The following is a 23,078-nucleotide window of genomic DNA, read 5'->3' on the forward strand; positions in this document are numbered from 1 at the left end:
CTATGAATGTTGTGGTGTTGTTTGTTTTCGTTGCACTTCTGTGTTCTGAACATTTGTTGATTTCCTCTTATTGTTGATTTGATTTCCTCTTATTGTTGATTTGTTTCCCTCGGTTTTAGTTTTTAACCCGGATTTGTTTCTCTCAATCGATTAATGACTTTAAAACAGCGGTATACTGCTGTTGTATTTAATCTTTATACCTATTTCTTTAACAATGCAAGAGAAATTATATTTTTCTTTTAAGATATAAAAAAATATACATAGTTATCAAAGGTACCAGGATTATAATTTAGTACGCCAGACGCGCTTTTCGTCTACATATGACTCATCAGTCACGCTCAAATCGTAATATTTATAAAGCCAAACAAGTATAAAGTTCAAATTCCAAAAGTTGTGCCAAATACGACTAAGGTAATCTATGCCTGGAATAAGAAAATCCTTAGTTTTTGAAAAATTCAAAGTTTCGTAAACAGGAAATGACCACATGATTGATATTCATGTCAACACCGAAATGTTGACTACTGAGCTGATGATACCCTCGGAGACGAAACGTCCACCAGCAGTGGTATAGTCTTGGTAACATTGTTACTTAATGGAAATTTGTAAAAAATCTGAGGTTTTCTGCAGAGGGGAATCAGATTCATTATCATTAAACATTTAGGTGGTTTAATAGTCTGTCTTAAATTAACCGTTATAGCGGAAGTTGACAAAATACGGGAGTGGATTTGTGTCCAATTAAAACTTTTCCGAAGCTAAATTCAAAAATAAAGCAAGCAAAAACAAATGCTGCTTTACAGTCTTATATGTTTAGGCGTCACACAAAACGTTCACAGTAACAAAAAATCAAAACTCGTATAAACTTGAATGAAGGAGAGAAATCATAAACAAACTAAGTATAAATAAACCATATAGCCAAAAAAAACCAGGCGATTTTCAATATCCGCAAACGAGTTCTAAGAAAGAATAAAAAAGCCTACCTTTTTCGTTTATCTATATATGAATGCATATTTTGGAGACTTTTGTAAAATTATAACGTGGTAACTTTGATGAGTTTTCTTACTGTAAGTAGGTTTGTAATAAGATTAATTGATTGGTTGATTTTTGGTGTATTAATGTCACTTTTAAGCACCGCGTTTAGGCTATTTCGTAATGGCCAGTTTTTATTGGTGAAGGAATCTGTAGTGCCCGGAGATAACCTCAAACTTTCGATAGGTAAACTGACAATCCTAGTCAATTAAGATTGGAGTCAGGTTCACCCACACGAGCTGGCTAGTGATTACAGTAGAAACTACTTATTTTTTTTATCATTATACAGTAGTAACTACTTTGACCACTCGGCCACCGTGGCCCCCTGTATGCAATCAGAAAATTACAAATTAAATATGCCTCTCAATTGAAAAAAAAAACCAAGTTTCAAATTATCCTGGTAATATTTTTTTATGGCTGTTAAATATCCTGCACTCTTCAGAAACAGTGAGTGATTTGATGTATTGGAAAATCGATGACGGTGATAATGACCGTGGCGATAGATGTTAGCTGCAAGCTATGAAGGAGTATTACGAAAAGAGTTCACTAAACTAGATTAAAAACACATTATATTGTTTCTGCATTCCCTCCCTTGGGAAATCTGCACTGATTACTGAAATGAAACTTCACTATCATTTTCTTGATGAATGAGACTGATCCAATAGACCATCAGAAATTGAAATTTGAGGAAACATCCACCATTTTTTCAATTTATCTTATACCTTTATCAGTGTGGTTTCGGAATGGTTTTATGGTTGTAATTTTTAGATCTAGTCATGTTTTAGATTGTTACGATATAATCTGTGTCATTATAAAGTTGTTCCAGGAATTTGAGCAAAACATCCAACATTTTTTTTAATTTATCTTATACCTTTATCAATGTGGTTTCGGAATAGTTTTTATGGTTGTAATTTGCGATATAGCTATGTTCTAGATTGTTACGATATAATCTGTGTCATTGTTTCAAATGTCTCAATAAAGATCGCCGTATCTGTAAACATTAACTTTAGACATCATTGTATGTCCTTATTGTATTTAAAAACGACAAAACAAAAGTGTATCATTCATATATTGATATGTTTAATCTTTTTATATATGATCAACAAAATATATGAAATGGTTGCAAGAAATCGGAGTGTTATCAAAAAATAAAAATGCGGATGTCAGCAAATCATACCAGTGAAAGAAAAAAACACGTTGATGTCAAAAACATAATGAAACAACATTTGAGGAAATATAGCAATTTTATTCAATCGTTTGTAAATTAAGATACGAGTACATGCATCTCTAAGAAATTTAACAAACATTTGTGTATGAGATATATTGTATCAAATTATAGTCATTATAGTCCTAATATGATGCTAGTTTGGCAGTTTCCATACAGAATATTTCAAAATACAAATACAGAACAATGTATGTTGTAAATCTGAAGCCTGTTATCTAATAGATTAAATGGCTTTCATGTTCGATTCTTAGAAATCAGAGGTAGTCTTAACGAATCTGTTTTAGGGGGGAGCATGCGTGAACATCTCAAGTAAGCATTTAACTTTAGTTCCGTTATAATGTAAATAATGTCTTGGCTTTGTTTTGTAGCATTTATTTTCATTTAAAAAAACATTGATTCTCATAAAAGTTTAGTACTTTAATAGTAAATTCTGTTGAGTTTAGTTCTTTACATCGTGCAACTAATGTCATAAAAGTAAGAGATTTAGCTAGCTATAAAACCAGGTTCAATCCACCATTTCCTACATCAGAAAATGCCTGTGCCAAGTCGGGATTTTGACAGTTGTTATGCATTCGTTTGATGTGATGGAACTTTTGATCTTGCTATTTGGTTGGGGCTTTCCCTTTGTGGTTTTCGTCGGGATTCAGTATTTTTCATGTGTTGCAACATAAATTCCTTTCATAAATTGTGTCTGTCAACTCTAATGTTTCATTTTTCGTGAAATACATTGCTGTATCTGTTCTACAAAAATTTACAAATCTTTAAAAACATGATTGGTTTGAAAACCCTAGGGCCTATATATTGAACTGAATACTACAGGGCGATAAGTCTTTGGCCTCTCAATGATAAAAATAAGTGTTCCAAACTGCTTGACTTTCAAAGAATTTTTTCCAACAAAGCATTTTGGTCAAGTTTTTTGAAATTTTTAATTTTTTGTAAAATGGTCAAAGTAAATATTTTGTAAAAATTTATGAAAATTAAACTAGACAAAATATTTTCAGTCCAGGTGTTTGGTACCACAATAATTATTTTTTGTTGCATCATAAATCCCTTTATTAATGTGCGTATGTAAACCCTAAGGATGCATTCTTCATTATTGATTTGCTGTATCTGTTTTCTGTTTTACACAAATTTTCAAATTTATAAAAATCGGGATTGGTTTTAAAATCCTAATACCTTCATTGAAAAGGCTTGTCATCATGGTGTAAAATGTGATAAAAGCAGGAAAATTAACACAAATCTAGGAACAGTATGTCTAACAATATATATTTTCCTGCACAAATGAAGAACACTTTGGTTGTGAAATTTTAATTTAAAAATCTTCTTTCACATTATTAAAAAATGTCAAGAACATAAAACTTTTGCTTTTATATATTTGTTTTTAATCTGTGTTGAGTTTAACATGACTTCCAAACGGCACTGAAAATCAGCTAACAATAAATCAATCAATCAAATCATATGACAAAAAGATCTTTTGTTTATCCTAGGTTTTAGCGTATTAAATTATAATCCTGGTACCTTTGATATAACTATAAGTATAAATGACGAGCATGATATCAAATATCGACAACGAAATGCTTTGGGAACATGCCCTTTTGTCAAATAAATGCTTTGGGAACATGCCCTTTTATTCCTGGTGATCAGTAATCATCTTGAAAACACAATTATTTTAGAATATATCATTGATATTCATAAAAATGGACAGACAGTCTGAAGTAAAATTTAAGATATCAATAAAAGCAATGGTAACAAGTGGACCTGAGATATATATCTTTTGTGATTGACGACGAATGTGTTAATGAAGTAAGATAGGAACGATTATAATTCGCCATTTCAGTATGTAATGCATTCTGGATAATATTTCCAAAAGCGTCCACCTAAAAGAGGGCCGAAAGATACCAAAGGGACAGTTTAACTCATAAATCGAAAATAAACTGACAATGCCATGGCTAAAAATGAAAAAGACAAACAGACAAATAATATTAAAAAAACAGGATTAACAAAAAAAATCAACCAATGACATAACGTTATTTTCATTTTGGTGCACGAACAATGAGATTACCCATGGTCCTCAAGATTCTAAAAAGTCAAATTGACTTAGGCCATGTGCAAATAAATGCAGCTGGTTTGGAAAATTTAACAGGCAGTAACCTTCACCCTCACCTAAACCATGTATATATCATCTTTATCTTACATATTTTCATAATAATTGACGAAGGTTAAAAAGTAAAATCATAAAAAATACTGAACTCCGAAGAAAACAGAAAGTCCCAAATGAAATAGTAAAATCAAAACACAAACCCATCAAACGAATGGATTACAACTGTCATAATCCTGACTTGGTACAGGCATTTTCTTATGTAGAAAATGGTTGATTAAAAGGCATTTTCTTATGTAGAAAATGGTGGATTAAACCTGGTGCATAGCTAAACCTCTTACTTGTTTGGCAGTCTTATCAAATTCCATTATATTGACAACGATATGAAAACAATACAATCAGACATAATAGTGAGAAAAAAAAACAAAATACGGATACAGCAGTCAGCATTGAGTTATAATCTAAGTCACTATAAAAACAAACAAATATGTAACAAAGAAGCACTAGAAGGCAAATAGATGTTCCGGACCATATGAGTATTTGGACCATACGCGTATGGTCATGACCATATGCGTATACACATATGGTCCGACCATACGCGTATGGTCGGACCATATGGGTATTATACTCGTTTGGTTATTAACGGGTCGGACCATATAAATAATTGGACCATATAGGTATTTTTTCCAAAACGCAATAGAATCGTTTAAATATCCTTTTCTTAAAAAAATGATGTTAACATAAAAAAAAGTATTTATTTCACAATTCAAAGGCTACATAAACATTAAATATAGATGTCACAGTCAGTTGATCTTAGTTTTTATCGCTAATTGTATTATTGCATGTATGGTTAAAATGACATTTACTTCCACAAGGTACCGTAGCTTTCCTGCATTTGCACGTTTTGGTTGTGCACGAACCTTTTCAGTTTCCCCTCAAAGAATTTTGCTTGCGAGTGACAAGCTAGGTTTTTTTTGCAGCTGCGTGCAGTGATATTGAGGTCTTAGCCCATTCCGATGAGTCTACAGTGTTTTAAAGAAGTTCTAGATCTCCAATATTAAAACATGACTGCATTACACCATATTCACAGATCAAATAAAATAAAATATGGTCCGTGCCGGTGTTTTCATCTACTTTACACAATAAACGTGGTAAATCACTAGACCCGGTATACGTAAAGTAACAAAACTTCATTTTACAGTATGTGCATTTGTTTTTGACATCTTCTTCTTGTACTTCAAATAATTAGTAAAACTAAATGTGTGAAACTGCTTTTTTTATATTCAGTTAATCTTTTTTATTATTGAAATATAATAGAATGACATTTTTAATGACGTAACAACTAGAAGGCTCATACATTATGAAATTTTAAAAATACTTAAAGTAAACGTGTTGATAACCCCGACCATACGCGTACGGTCGGACCATTCGAGTATGGTCCCACCATATGAGTATATACCCATATGGTCATGACCATACGCTTATAACATAGACAAAGCACTATAACAAAAATGAAAGACAGAATACAAAAATAACAATAGCATAATAAAATAATAACGGGATGTATAAATACAGAACCACTTCATGAGTAATTGTTTATAAATATAAGAAGATGTGGCATGAGTGCCAATGAGACAACTATCCATCCAAGTCACAATTTGTAAAAAGTAAATGGTTATAAGTCAAAGAATGGCTTTCAACACGGTGCCTTGATTCACACCGAACAATAAGTTATAAAGAGCTTCATAATTACTAGTGAAAAACCCAAATTCAAACAGGAAAACCAACGGTTGAATCTATATAAAAAACGAGAAACGATTAACAGGAATGGAGCACATCAACAAATTTGTTGAGAAATAAAGATAAGTATACAAATGACAACCACTGAAAAATATGTTCCTGCAAACAAATGCAGCTGGTTTAAACCATTTAAATGGCCGCGACAACATACACCCTTACCTCAACCAGTATATTTATCATCGACATCATCCTTATCTTATATTTATTTTTTTACAAAAATGATGTATGTTAAATTAACATAATATTTGTTATTGTACTAATAACAAGGAATATTGTCTTTATCAGAAGAAAAGAGTTTTAATTCTGTTAATATTAAGGGACATACTGAGATGAACAATATTTCTTTGACAATACAGTTTTAATCCTTTTATGCCCTTCAACTGATTCAAATATTGCATTACCATATGTCAATAACAATAAAACCAGATTTAATCTACTATTTTCTACATCAGGAAATACCGTTAACTTGTCAGGAAAATGACAGTTGTTTTCCATTCGTTTCATGTGTTTGAGCTTTTGATTTCGCCATTTGATTAGGGACATTCCGTTTTAAATTTTCCTATGAGTTGTTTATGTTGGTTATTTTACTTTTTGGCACATTTCAAAATATTTCAGAAAGTTGTTGATACAATGTAGAGTCTGATTATTTTATAAAAAGTAATAACAAAGTAATAGCCTAAATGTGCAGAGACAAACATGTTGAAGGTGACATTAACTAAATAGACGAATTCATCATAGGTCGACATTACCCGAAAAAGTTTAAATACTCAAGAATTTCTATATTTATCAACAGAAAAATAACATAACCACTGATGTGTGTGGATACTTGAACTTGTTTTTTTTTTATATATTCATAATACTTCATTAATAAACCAGATTCAACCCACCATTTGTTTCTAAAATGTCCTGTACTAAGTCAGGAATATGGCAGTTGTTATCTAATATTTCGTTTCTATGAATGTTGTGGTGTTGTTTGTTTTCGTTGCACTTCTGTGTTCTGAACATTTGTTGATTTCCTCTTATTGTTGATTTGATTTCCTCTTATTGTTGATTTGTTTCCCTCGGTTTTAGTTTTTAACCCGGATTTGTTTCTCTCAATCGATTAATGACTTTAAAACAGCGGTATACTGCTGTTGTATTTAATCTTTATACCTATTTCTTTAACAATGCAAGAGAAATTATATTTTTCTTTTAAGATATAAAAAAATATACATAGTTATCAAAGGTACCAGGATTATAATTTAGTACGCCAGACGCGCTTTTCGTCTACATATGACTCATCAGTCACGCTCAAATCGTAATATTTATAAAGCCAAACAAGTATAAAGTTCAAATTCCAAAAGTTGTGCCAAATACGACTAAGGTAATCTATGCCTGGAATAAGAAAATCCTTAGTTTTTGAAAAATTCAAAGTTTCGTAAACAGGAAATGACCACATGATTGATATTCATGTCAACACCGAAATGTTGACTACTGAGCTGATGATACCCTCGGAGACGAAACGTCCACCAGCAGTGGTATAGTCTTGGTAACATTGTTACTTAATGGAAATTTGTAAAAAATCTGAGGTTTTCTGCAGAGGGGAATCAGATTCATTATCATTAAACATTTAGGTGGTTTAATAGTCTGTCTTAAATTAACCGTTATAGCGGAAGTTGACAAAATACGGGAGTGGATTTGTGTCCAATTAAAACTTTTCCGAAGCTAAATTCAAAAATAAAGCAAGCAAAAACAAATGCTGCTTTACAGTCTTATATGTTTAGGCGTCACACAAAACGTTCACAGTAACAAAAAATCAAAACTCGTATAAACTTGAATGAAGGAGAGAAATCATAAACAAACTAAGTATAAATAAACCATATAGCCAAAAAAAACCAGGCGATTTTCAATATCCGCAAACGAGTTCTAAGAAAGAATAAAAAAGCCTACCTTTTTCGTTTATCTATATATGAATGCATATTTTGGAGACTTTTGTAAAATTATAACGTGGTAACTTTGATGAGTTTTCTTACTGTAAGTAGGTTTGTAATAAGATTAATTGATTGGTTGATTTTTGGTGTATTAATGTCACTTTTAAGCACCGCGTTTAGGCTATTTCGTAATGGCCAGTTTTTATTGGTGAAGGAATCTGTAGTGCCCGGAGATAACCTCAAACTTTCGATAGGTAAACTGACAATCCTAGTCAATTAAGATTGGAGTCAGGTTCACCCACACGAGCTGGCTAGTGATTACAGTAGAAACTACTTATTTTTTTTATCATTATACAGTAGTAACTACTTTGACCACTCGGCCACCGTGGCCCCCTGTATGCAATCAGAAAATTACAAATTAAATATGCCTCTCAATTGAAAAAAAAAACCAAGTTTCAAATTATCCTGGTAATATTTTTTTATGGCTGTTAAATATCCTGCACTCTTCAGAAACAGTGAGTGATTTGATGTATTGGAAAATCGATGACGGTGATAATGACCGTGGCGATAGATGTTAGCTGCAAGCTATGAAGGAGTATTACGAAAAGAGTTCACTAAACTAGATTAAAAACACATTATATTGTTTCTGCATTCCCTCCCTTGGGAAATCTGCACTGATTACTGAAATGAAACTTCACTATCATTTTCTTGATGAATGAGACTGATCCAATAGACCATCAGAAATTGAAATTTGAGGAAACATCCACCATTTTTTCAATTTATCTTATACCTTTATCAGTGTGGTTTCGGAATGGTTTTATGGTTGTAATTTTTAGATCTAGTCATGTTTTAGATTGTTACGATATAATCTGTGTCATTATAAAGTTGTTCCAGGAATTTGAGCAAAACATCCAACATTTTTTTTAATTTATCTTATACCTTTATCAATGTGGTTTCGGAATAGTTTTTATGGTTGTAATTTGCGATATAGCTATGTTCTAGATTGTTACGATATAATCTGTGTCATTGTTTCAAATGTCTCAATAAAGATCGCCGTATCTGTAAACATTAACTTTAGACATCATTGTATGTCCTTATTGTATTTAAAAACGACAAAACAAAAGTGTATCATTCATATATTGATATGTTTAATCTTTTTATATATGATCAACAAAATATATGAAATGGTTGCAAGAAATCGGAGTGTTATCAAAAAATAAAAATGCGGATGTCAGCAAATCATACCAGTGAAAGAAAAAAACACGTTGATGTCAAAAACATAATGAAACAACATTTGAGGAAATATAGCAATTTTATTCAATCGTTTGTAAATTAAGATACGAGTACATGCATCTCTAAGAAATTTAACAAACATTTGTGTATGAGATATATTGTATCAAATTATAGTCATTATAGTCCTAATATGATGCTAGTTTGGCAGTTTCCATACAGAATATTTCAAAATACAAATACAGAACAATGTATGTTGTAAATCTGAAGCCTGTTATCTAATAGATTAAATGGCTTTCATGTTCGATTCTTAGAAATCAGAGGTAGTCTTAACGAATCTGTTTTAGGGGGGAGCATGCGTGAACATCTCAAGTAAGCATTTAACTTTAGTTCCGTTATAATGTAAATAATGTCTTGGCTTTGTTTTGTAGCATTTATTTTCATTTAAAAAAACATTGATTCTCATAAAAGTTTAGTACTTTAATAGTAAATTCTGTTGAGTTTAGTTCTTTACATCGTGCAACTAATGTCATAAAAGTAAGAGATTTAGCTAGCTATAAAACCAGGTTCAATCCACCATTTCCTACATCAGAAAATGCCTGTGCCAAGTCGGGATTTTGACAGTTGTTATGCATTCGTTTGATGTGATGGAACTTTTGATCTTGCTATTTGGTTGGGGCTTTCCCTTTGTGGTTTTCGTCGGGATTCAGTATTTTTCATGTGTTGCAACATAAATTCCTTTCATAAATTGTGTCTGTCAACTCTAATGTTTCATTTTTCGTGAAATACATTGCTGTATCTGTTCTACAAAAATTTACAAATCTTTAAAAACATGATTGGTTTGAAAACCCTAGGGCCTATATATTGAACTGAATACTACAGGGCGATAAGTCTTTGGCCTCTCAATGATAAAAATAAGTGTTCCAAACTGCTTGACTTTCAAAGAATTTTTTCCAACAAAGCATTTTGGTCAAGTTTTTTGAAATTTTTAATTTTTTGTAAAATGGTCAAAGTAAATATTTTGTAAAAATTTATGAAAATTAAACTAGACAAAATATTTTCAGTCCAGGTGTTTGGTACCACAATAATTATTTTTTGTTGCATCATAAATCCCTTTATTAATGTGCGTATGTAAACCCTAAGGATGCATTCTTCATTATTGATTTGCTGTATCTGTTTTCTGTTTTACACAAATTTTCAAATTTATAAAAATCGGGATTGGTTTTAAAATCCTAATACCTTCATTGAAAAGGCTTGTCATCATGGTGTAAAATGTGATAAAAGCAGGAAAATTAACACAAATCTAGGAACAGTATGTCTAACAATATATATTTTCCTGCACAAATGAAGAACACTTTGGTTGTGAAATTTTAATTTAAAAATCTTCTTTCACATTATTAAAAAATGTCAAGAACATAAAACTTTTGCTTTTATATATTTGTTTTTAATCTGTGTTGAGTTTAACATGACTTCCAAACGGCACTGAAAATCAGCTAACAATAAATCAATCAATCAAATCATATGACAAAAAGATCTTTTGTTTATCCTAGGTTTTAGCGTATTAAATTATAATCCTGGTACCTTTGATATAACTATAAGTATAAATGACGAGCATGATATCAAATATCGACAACGAAATGCTTTGGGAACATGCCCTTTTGTCAAATAAATGCTTTGGGAACATGCCCTTTTAAAAAAATAAATGCTTTGGGAACATGCCCTTTTGACAAATAAATGCTTTGGAAATTTGCCCTTTTGACAAATAAATGCTTTGGGAACATGCCCTTTTGACAAATAAATGCTTTGGGAACATGTCCTTTTGACAATTGCGTCGGTAGTTGACTAATTCTACTGATCCTTTGTTGTTTATGTAAATCGATCTACATTAAGGTTTATTATTAAGTCTTCTATTTTGTGTCAAGTGTACTATTGTTTGTCTGTTTGTCTTTTTCATTTTTAGCCATGGCGTTGTCAGTTTATTTTAGATTTATGAGTTTGACTGTCCCTCTGGTATCTTTCGTTCCTCTTTTAAGGTAACTTATTGATTAATTTCACATGAATTGCAAATTTCTCCTTTGATTTTCCGTTTGCTTAACTTGACGTTTGCTGTCCATGTGTCGGAATGGACTATTTGCTGTAAATTATAACTCGTAAAATAATGGAGAAGATATATAGGAAACGAAACAGAGGTTGATAAGTGATCTCCAGAAATGTTGTCGAGGTCACCTTGTGATTATTATTGCTGTTCAAATGGCGTACATCTCATATTTGCGTTTGATTTAGACTTATTTTATAGAAATAGGGAAATTTAAAGTATGATGCGAAGAACAAAACTTTGCTGAAGGCGAAACAAAAACATAAATCGAAAAGTGAATAGTGACAGACTACACAATATTGCTAGGAAAGTGACGGAAGGACATTACAAAGTATAAGATATATGATCCGGTATATTCTGCTAAATAAGCAAAATCAAGTTTATTCAATAATAACATACATCAACAATTTACACACCTTACGACTTGATATCATAAGTCATGAGGGATATAACATCGCCTTTTTGCACTCGTCGTGATAAAATCAAGTCTTACCTTTCCGCACTCGAACTAAATTTCCGTATTAACTTTAAACAAACTACCGATAATGGTTGGAATCGCTTTAAATCATTAGCACAATGAATAATCAAGAGCCATCTACTTATGATTTAAAATTTTACTCGACACTTTACATCACTTTCCCATTCGTCAAATTGTCGGATTATTGCAGGAAAAGTACTTTTTATGTCTACGATCATTGTTTACTGAAAAAAAACCTAAATGTACTTAAAAATAAGATTCAATTTATAAATTAAGATCGTAAGAAAATAAATTAACACAATTGTAGAAAATTTACGTCACTTCCTTGTTCAATACAGAAAAAGTAATTAATTTAATTTAATAAAAAAAAATCCTCTTGCCGATGTTGTGTATCACTGTAACACGGGTTGGTTGTTGGTAATTTGAACTGACAACATTCTGATCTATTAACCTGTTGTATAAAACTTTAATAAGACGAACACCTGCATTTAACTGAAAAATCACTACTCAAAGCGATTTTAACTGAATTATCTGGTGTATAGAGTAAGTCATAAAATATAACATTGACAGTCATGTTGCAGTCATCTTGAGCATTTAAAAAAAAGAAAAATCACAAAATACTGAACTCCGCGAAAATTCAAAACAGATATTCCTTAATCAAATGGCGAAATCAAAAGCTCAAACATATCAATTGAATGAATAACAACTAAACTGTCATATTCCTGATTTGGTACAGACATTTTTTATGCAGAAAATGGGGATAAAAGCTTGTTTTTGTCTTTTGTAGACGAAATGTGCGTCTGGCGTAAATACGAATTTTAATCCTGGTATATATGATGAGTTGATTCATAGCTAGCTAAACCGCTCATTTGTATGATATATTTAGATATATCCACAACAATACACATTGTCCGTCTCCTCATTCTTCACACTAAATCAAAACAGTAAAATGCAACGATTTAGTCCATGCAGGATGTCAAAATTTATCAATTAGAATTTGTGGTTTCATGAGTTCCAAATGAACACTTGATAAGAGGATTATAGCAATTAAATAAAATTGAAACAAAAATACCGAACTCGAAAGGATTTTCAAAAGAGGGGAATCATTAGACTTTATTAATTAACGGAAAGAACGGGGGAAACATGTCCTTATTCTGACACCAGATAATAGTTTATATTTGTCTGCATTATCTTTTATATTAATTTAACTCATATTTGTGTGGACTTCCTCCATATAAAGATCGTATACATGAAAATACATCTAGCATAAAACTTAATGAAAGTAAGTAAAATCATGTTTCCGTGCTTTTCAAGTTCATTTATGTGAAACCAACTTATAGGAGAATAACGGAAATTACATAAATTTATATAAAAGTAAATTCGTCGGGCATATTTAAAATGTAGTCGAAATAAAATAAAACGTGAATATTTTTAAATCGATTATTGCTTTCAAGGTCGATGCTACTGCTGGTGGAATTTTAATTCCCCGAGGGTATCACCAGCCCTGTAGTCAGCCCTTTTGTGCTGAAATGAATTATCATTGATGTGGTCATATATATGAACTAACTGTTTACAAAACTTTTGCATTTTTTTAAATACTTAGGCTGTTCTACCTCAGGAATAGATTACCTCAGCTGTATTGGCAGAACTTTTAGGAATTTTGGTCCTCAATGTTCTTAAACTTCGGACTTTACTTGGACTTTTTAACTGATGAGTCTTATGTAGACGAAACGCGCGTCCGGGGTATATACAAAATTTAATCCTGGTATCTTTGATGAGTTTATTTACTGAAATATTTCTGATGATATTTGGAAGAAAAAAAGACATTCCTTTTAACTGAACAATATTTTTTGGTCTTTTAATTGTCTCGTTAGTTTGGTGTTTCATTGATCTAATTTCGCATTTCTTTTTAACTTGGGAATAACAGTAAACACCAATACTGGACAGTACAACAGAACAACAGAACACACTAACCACCAAACTCAGGCACATCAGAAAAAGGACTTACAAAGAAAGACACCCAACACCACTATGTAGACACCCAACACCACTACGTCGTTCAAATTGCCTAAAAGTCAGACATAATAACATGGACACCAACATTTTAACTGATCTAATTTTTCAAATGAAATTGATACAATTTTACGCACTCAAAAAATTGCTATGTGTATTCCTATACGTCTAACAAGTGCTTAATATGCAACGATACCCAGCTTAAAGTAGCAATTGTTCGTACGTAGCAGTGTCTTGTAAATGCAAATGTTTATGAAGGAGAAAACCACCAAACCACACAAATTATGAGTATGTACCATATCTCTTTGTCATATGAAACTTGAATCCTTCTCTTTATTACGGTACACAAACTCCCAGAGCAGTCAATTACACCATAAACATCAATATATCTTCTAATACTTTTGTACGTAAAAAATAACTATTAGGAGGGTTTATTGAACGCATGTATCCAGCATACTCCCCTTTCAATAAAACTTTGTAGAGAACTACCAAAGCCCAAACATAAAAAAAATATTTTCTTTTCTCTTAGCCATTTGAAACTTAAATTCTTCTCGTTATTACGGTACAAAAACTCTCAGAGCAGTCAATCACAACATGAACATCAACATTTCTACTAATCTAATTGTACAAATAGAAATGTTACAATTTTCCGCAATCAATGCAATGCTTAAACTGTCCTTATATTACCTCCACTAATCAATTTCTCATGATTTAAGCGACTAGTGTCCTGTATTAAGGCTCTTAATCTACGGACACAAATTAGTTTATCGACCCAGTTTTGTAATAGAAAATGCACAAGGGCCGTATGACTTTAATCAACGCCAAATCACTCCTTTATATATTATTTAGTGTCTGAAGCTATTACTGTTACGTCTGCTTTCAAAAGTTAAATTGCCATAATATGGAGCTTAAACTAACTGTAATTCCGTTAATTTCATGATAAAATGACTTTTCTGCATGTAAATCAAGTTGGTTCTACTTTAAAGGAATTATCTAATTCCCGTTCTCAGTACAGTTCAGAATCACTATAGATCAAATAATCAAATGATCTTACACAAGTAAATGAAACAAATTCGACGTTACTGTTGTCACGTGAAATTCGTCCAATAATTGATAACAGGCATGAAAATTATATTGAATTTTAGAAATCTCGACAATTCATTTAAATATTTTTTGGAGACAATGATTTCGAGCATCTTTCGTGGAACAACCAGATCGAGGCTTGGCTGTTCAAGGCTTACGATGATTGTTTGTTGATAAACTTTTGTTTCCGTCAATCAGTGCGCAGAAAGTCAACGAGGACTTAGAACGAACAAGAAAAGTAGTCATTCTCTTTGTAGAGACAACCTTAATAAAAGACATATAACATACAGTGCACTAATGGATAATTAAATCTTGGAATCATGAGTGTATCTATTAATTTCAATTTGATTTTAGTCGACCTTTTAATAACTGCCAACTGTCTTAGTTTGTTACTTTGTGTCTCTGCGTTTCGTCATTTTGTTATATGCAGTTGTGATAGTAACCGAGAATTTAAATGCATGTGACTTTTTTATACTCATTTTTCCAGTACCAATTGAAATTTGCTGTCCGAAGTCCTGGTTGACACTTATTGAATTTATTTCTCATCCTGGAAATTCATCATATAGTTGCCAAATGCAAGACTAAACCACAAGGCAACCAGTAAGCCAATCTAAATTATACACAGTCCGGTTGTTTATCAAATAGTTACCGAAAGAACCAGTCACTCAATCTAACCTCCACGCAAGTTCGTTTACTCCACATTGTTTGATCGCGAATTAGCAGAGTCTTTGACTTTTCCCATCTATGTCATTTATAATTTATAAAGTTACTTTGTATTAAGATATTATCGAAATTCCAATGCCTACGTCTTCATTGTAATGTATTCTTAGAAAATTGAACACAAACAGGAAGTACATTAACTGCGAATCTGTCACCTTTTCAGTAAATAATGATATTCAATCGTGTCATTCCCATCGATTGTTCGGTTTGTTTAACTATTGGAAAGCCTTGTGGTATTGAAGATTCAAAAGTCAAGTGTAATATAACAGGATCATTCTGGGATTAGCATTACAGAAAAATTATTTTCTAGTATAACACTTCTAAAAGATTTCACTAAGGTTATCTCATTTTAATTTAAACCTTCATTATTTAACAAGTATACAACGGTATAAACTAAAATTTATAATAATCATTACGTGCATGTTACAGTAGAGTGAGGGTTAAGCATTATTGTTTAAAACTGAGAATGGAAATGGGGAATGTGTCAAAGCGACAACAACCCGACCATAGAGCAGACAACAGCTGAAGGCCATCAATGGGTCTTCAATGTAGTGATAAACTCCCGCACCCGGAGGCGTCCTTCAGCTGTCCCCTTAACAAACATGTATACTAGTTCAGTGATAATGGACGTCATACTAAACTCCGAATTATACACAAGAAACTAAAATTAAAAATCATATCAAGACTTATAAAGGCTAGAGGCTCCTGACGGTTACAATTATTCATGTTTGCCGTTTACCAGATACATTACAATTATACAATTGAATTTACTACCTCCAAATATAGTACTCTCCCACTAAATACTTTTAGAGAACATTTTTTAAACATAGAATAGTAAACCTTAGTAGTTATGTAATAGTTTCAACCACATTATTTTTGTAAATATTTTTAATTATCCTTCGCATGCGCAGCAGTTAGTACTCATTAGAAAATCACTAAATATGAAGTCATTATTATTGTGCTGGTGTGACAATAACCAAGTCTTGAAAATTGATGTACGTGTGTTAACGTATTTCTTGAAAGATGGCAATTGAGAGCTTATAATTACTTTTCGTGGGTATGATAAGGAAACTATTGATTCACTTAAGTAAAGCAAATACAGGGCATTCGTGCAGTTGGATGTCTGTTGAAAAGCAGAATTTCGCTCTCAATATGAAGAACAGAAGATGAGGTGTGATTGAAAATGTTACTATACTCTCCACCAGAGACTAATCTGTTGCAGAAGTTAACAATTATAGATCAGTCACCGTATGGCCTTCAACAATGGGCAAAACTATACCACATAACAAGCTATTAAAAATATGAAAGGCATCAAAATAACGAATTTATAACAATCCAAACGAGAAAACTAACTACCTGATGTGTGTTCATAGCAATAAATAAAAAAAAATATGTTATACAACAAAAAACGACAACCACTGAAATCACAGCCTCCTGGCTTGAGACAGACACAACCTCCTTTCTTTGTGAATTTACCCATTTTCTCGATAGACATAATTGAGAAATCAAAATCTCTGAATATAACTGTCTATGCTACCAGTAGGACGTAATCCGTCAAGAAACCATCTAGACAGCAATCGAATGGCTAGTAACCGGTAGTTTTATCATCTTAATAAGGCAATAAATCTAAATGTCATGCTCTGGATTATTGTAAGATGAAATTTGACCGCTAATGCAGACGACAATTACATTTCCGCCATCTTTATTTACTTAAACGCATGCTTGCAAACGATATATACAATGCATGTCTAATAAGGAATGTCAAAATCAATACTAATCTTTAAATCATTTCATGGGCATGCATAGAAATGACAGGCGATTAAAACAAGATGGAATGCATAGAAGAAAATTCATAAAATTCTTTAATAGGTTTTATATCAATATCATGCTAGGAGTGCACATAGTCTATGATTAAAAACAACGACGTAGATCAAACGAGATTTCCCGAAGAAAAAAAAAACAAATGAGAACAAGTAATTTGCTCAATTTTCTCGTTTACTTGATTAACACGGAACTCCTATAACACGGAACTCCTACAAGTGAACAGGCATATCCAAATACGCATAAAAAATGGCGGTTAATGATATCAATTTTCTTTTCTGAATTATCGTTTTTATGTTTGTGTACAATTGAAGATCATTCTTTATGACCAGCATCAAATAAATAGATGTGACATTACATGATATAGGCCTTGACTTGTAGTTCAGTGGCAAATAGTACATGCATATCAATCAAAAAGATTATGCTCCGTTATGACGACATATTAGGACTTTTAATTGAAAAAATGGATAGTACAAGAAATTTCGGCCCCGCTATAATAGGTCACCAACGGAATTTTCATAGAGATATTACATATGAATGACATTAATGATCAATGAGCTTGGTTCTGTGTCCGGCGAACCTAGCCTGTCATTCAAAAATACTCCCCTAACTATGATTCTACAAACAACCTATAGTCTAGGCCTAACGATTGTTAAAAGAATTCAATAACCAAACTGGGTCGGATTTCTAACGTGCTATGTGACAAGGTAACAAGTCCACAAGAAGACATGGCATATTACACTGGCATATTTTTCTGACTCCGAGCTTTGTTTTTACTCAATAATGCCACGTGAAAAACGGAAAAGTAGCAACTACTTATTTTAAAGCAGGTTCAGGGTTAGAAATAACGACCTCCCGCACTAGAGGGGGTCCCCTTCCACTGAGGCAGTTTATTCTAGAATTTGTACAACACAGATCATCTAGCCAGTATATTCATAATAGTTATAAAAGGTACCAGGATTATATAATTTAATACGCCAGACGCGCGTTACGTCTACGTAAGACTCATCAGTGACGCTCATATCAAAATATTTATAAAGCCTAACAAGTACAAAGTTGATGAGCATTGAGGATTCAAAATTCTAAAAAGTTGGTGCCAAATACGGCTAAGGTAATCTTAACTGGGATAAGAAAATCCTTAGTTTTACGAAAAAAATTATAAAAATGACCACATTGTTGATTTTCATGTCAACACCCAAGTGTTGACTACTGGGCTGGTGTATACCCTCGGGGACGAAACGTCCACCAGCAGTGACATCGACCCAGTGGTGTAAATAGTTATCAGAAAGTTGAATATGGACAGTACATGGAAGAAGAGCGTACTATGCAATTATATGACTAGTTTAAAAAATTCACCTGTTAGTTAGATATAAAAAAAAGTATTCTTAAATCTATTAAACATAAAATCAGTTTGTGCGTTTAAACCTTTTTGCATCTAATTGGTAAGACTGGGCTACGTAATTCACTTGTATATATATTCATATCAACCGAGTCCTTTCAATTGACTCATTGATAATGTTTGAAGCTTTCTGTGTTTGATAGTATTCTTAGATAGCTTCAGGATGGATTCAATGTCAGTATCGACGTATAAATTCATATTGTGCACTTTCAACACAAAAAGATTTTCAGAAACATGGCATGATTTTAGATCTTGTTTTGTGGACAAAAAGATTTTCATAAACATGGCATGATTTTAGAACGTATTTAATGTGTTGTTTTGTGGAAATTATCGATTATCAAGTTTGTAAATCTCTCTATAAAGATACAGGCCTTCTAGTGAATGACTCATTGTATTTGCTTTTTACAGAAGTAGTTAATGATTTTACAAATACAATTATAGCTTTATTATCTTTCCAATACCCACGGCCCTCGTAACCAATCATTAAGATCAGTTACCGTGGAAGTCAATGGCTATTGTTATGCATTAAGCTTTTATTTATTTCAAAGATGTTTTTACTGTAGTCAACATCTTAAATATATTTGAGACGTTTATGATGAAAATATTTCTCGTATTTCGGATATTAAAATGATCTTTGATGGCCGATTAACACAACTAATGTTTGCTGATATTCAACAGACCATGACTACAATGAAGCAATATAATGGACATTAGATTGAATTATATTATATCATCAGCCTCAGTTGATGACCTGTCAGTTAACTATGGGATACTTATAGGTTATTGTATGAAGTACGTCGTAAATGGTCATACGATAAATCCCATATGGTGGAAAGTCGCTTCATTCGACATAATTTTCACATACTAGTATCCATGATTAACATTCAGTCCTGTTTAAGGAAAAACTTACAATATTGAACTCAATGTCTTAAAATTGCTAAAAAGATTTATTCCATTTCCCAGTTACACTAATGCAAAAGATCGAATATGTGTTCTTTCTCTCTGTAATGTAATGCCATGTAATATGTGTTCTTTCTCTCTGTAATGTAATGCCATGTAATATGTGTTCTTTCTCTCTGTAATGTAATGCCATGTAATATGTGTTCTTTCTCTCTGTAATGTAATGCCATGTAATATGTGTTCTTTCTCTCTGTAATGTAATGCCATGTAAATGTGTTCTTTCTCTCTGTAATGTAATGCCATGTAATATGTGTTCTTTCTCTCTGTAATGTAATGCCATGTAATATGTGTTCTTTCTCTCTGTAATGTAATGCCATGTAATATGTGTTCTTTCTCTCTGTAATGTAATGCCATGTAATATGTGTTCTTTTTCTCTGTATTGCAATGCCATGTAATATGTGTTCTTTCTCTCTGTAATGTAATACCATGTAATATGTGTTCTTTCTCTCTGTAATGTAATACCATGTAATATGTGTTCTTTCTCTCTGTAATGTAATGCCATGTTATATGTGTTCTTTCTCTCTGTAATGTAATACCATGTAATATGTGTTCTTTCTCTCTGTAATGTAATGCCATGTAATATCCAACTGCAACTTATTTTTTGTCATTCTAAATTCCCATTTACTATTTCAATTGTGTATTACTTTTTGTTTCGCTGTTTGATCTAGCTTTATACCAGACAAGCATAAATTCACCTTCAGTTTGCAAAATGATATATGTGTCAAGTTTAATTTTACGCCTCAATTTTTAATTGAACAATTAACGTTTACTCTGAAAGTTGCCTATGGAAAACTAAAATTGCTGCTGCATATTCAATATAAGTAAGTGTTAAAACTAAGAATTTGTTATCGATCCCAGTTGTAAAACAGTAACTTCTATAAACACCATTGTTTTTTCTAGTGTCGTGATGGTGTTTAAAAAGTATGACTTTTTGTCTTCATTTTAAACTTATCCTGAAAGTATTTTTTTCATTCTTAACAGATTTGATAAAATGATAACGATTTGTTTTTTTCAAGTTTCTTTTCGTTATCCTCTGTTTCCATCAAAGTATAAAAACAACGGCAGTATTAAGGTGTCACGTGTGTGACTAGATCCAGTCAACATATTTGTAAAACAAATGACAAAAAAATAAAATCTACAAAATTATAGTAGTCATGCTTGCCATACATATATCGTGATTAAAATGAGCTTTTGAATTAAGCTGCTAGCTCCATTTTATGTATATTTTAGAACAAATGGCTTTTCCGTATCAAAGCACGCTATTTTACATAATAAAATGTCCCTAAGGATTTCGAACCAATTTTACACGGATTTTTTTTCTGCAGAAGCGCGTCGACGTCTATGGATGTTGCAACACGCACTAATAAAAAAAAAGAAATGTGTTGGTCAATAGGTAATAAAAGAAGCATACAACATAGATAAACATCATAGATATAGATAGATGTGGTATGAGTGCCAATGAGACAACTCTACATCCAAGTAACTTATTTATAAAAGAAAACCATTATAGGTCAAGGTACGGCCTTTAACACGGAGCATTGGCTCACCCCGAACAGCAAGCTATAAAGGCCCCCCAAAAATTACAAGTGTAAAACCATTCAAATGGGAAAACCAACAGTCTTATCTATATTAAAATCTATACATACATGTTAATGTAATATCTGAAAAAGTCTAATAAGTTTGTTCAATATGAGATTACAAATGTTCAGATCATACGATTGAACATTAGATAAAGTTTGGGATGCCTTGTGGTGATATTATTCTGGGCAGAATAATATCACGGTCATATCAACTTTTTAAAGGACTCGAATTAAAAAAAAATAATGTTATTTTGTAAAAAAAGTAGAAGCAAAAAACACAGTTAGATCACAAAAAATGTATATAACGGTAATTAGACATACCAGACTTGTACCGCCAAGAAACATGGACACGGTTTGTGCTTTGTTACATACAAGTAATATTCTGGGGTGCGTTGCAAGTCAAAATATTTTCATTTTTATTTACAGAAAGTGACGCCAACGCATACGTTGTGTATTTATAAATCGTATGTTTTTGTAAATAGAGGAATTTATAACATATAATAGATACATAATATTGTTAGGAGATTCTTTTGACCACTCAACATCATGCGAAATGTGCAGTGATTTTAAATCACGTGAAACATAAAATTTTTGAATTCAAATATAAAGAAAACAAATTACCTGTGACTGTACATTGTCGCCAAAGTCCCGACCAATGATTTTTATATACTCCTTTGGTACCGTTATTTTTATTAGGTTGTAGATCACTAGTATATAGCCAATAATCGGTGGCGACAGATATCGCTAATAACCCAAAGGCGGCACACGCACATGCACTCGTCATTACCATAAATAAACGCTTTTTCGTACAACAGTCCATGTTAAATATGAAATGAACAAATTGGCACGTGGAATTCTATAGCACCTTGCGAAAAAACCTTCAAAATCATCCATTAATTTTTTATTCAGCATGAGCGAGATTTCAGAATCAAAGCTAAGCAGACGACTAAATACGCTTCCTTCCATTCGACAGATAATCATCTGCAATGGCGGGAAAACAATGTAGAAAAAAGATTATTATGTCCTATTCCATGGAATAATCGTCATGTCACACAATTATCCAGACATTACTTAGAATATCTTAATTTAATCAAACAATAATAACTATTAAGTAATGGCCGTTGAAAATCGAGATGTTAACTGTAACCGCTGCAGACGGATTCACAATATAACAATCATTGCGCCATTGGTTTCCATTTCCTTGGAGCAAATCAAGAAAGAAAATGGTGAGTTATTCTCTTAGCGTGTCCATCTTGGAAACACAAAATCGATAGCTTCACATTGACGGATTATAGCTGCATGCGTATGCTCTCGGAATCGAACCCAGTTACAAAGTGAAATGAAACATATTGCAAAATAAATGTCAATGACAGCCAATAATATTTGCACTATTTAGTCTTATAAGATCCATCATTTTATTTGCTCGACTCGCAATAATTGCTTAATCAAATTGTAATTTCTGAGACATTGTATCAAGTCATGCATAATAACTGGAACAGATTTGTAGGAAATTGTATAACAGTTCTTTTCCACATATAGTTGCAATCAAGCCGTTATCAATATTTTTTTTATATTTTCCTAAAACAGAGATCAATGTAACATTATTAGAAATGACAATAACATTTCAAAGAAGCATCAAA

At 32.1% G+C, this 23,078-nt stretch overlaps 1 protein-coding gene across 1 annotated transcript in view; it reads right to left on the minus strand.

The window, feature by feature from the left end:
• Positions 1-22,944, minus strand: part of LOC134726778 (voltage-dependent calcium channel gamma-5 subunit-like) — a 75,563-nt gene extending 52,619 nt beyond the window's left edge. Inside the window, exon 1 of the mRNA XM_063591194.1 lies at positions 22,060-22,944. Within this exon, the coding sequence (XP_063447264.1) occupies positions 22,060-22,258 (199 nt within the window). The 5' untranslated portion in view covers positions 22,259-22,944. The remainder of the gene's footprint in view (positions 1-22,059) is intronic.
• Positions 22,945-23,078: the final 134 nt, after the last annotated feature.

Source organism: Mytilus trossulus, chromosome 7 (genome assembly GCF_036588685.1).
Source record: "Mytilus trossulus isolate FHL-02 chromosome 7, PNRI_Mtr1.1.1.hap1, whole genome shotgun sequence".
NCBI lineage: Eukaryota > Metazoa > Mollusca > Bivalvia > Mytilida > Mytilidae > Mytilus > Mytilus trossulus.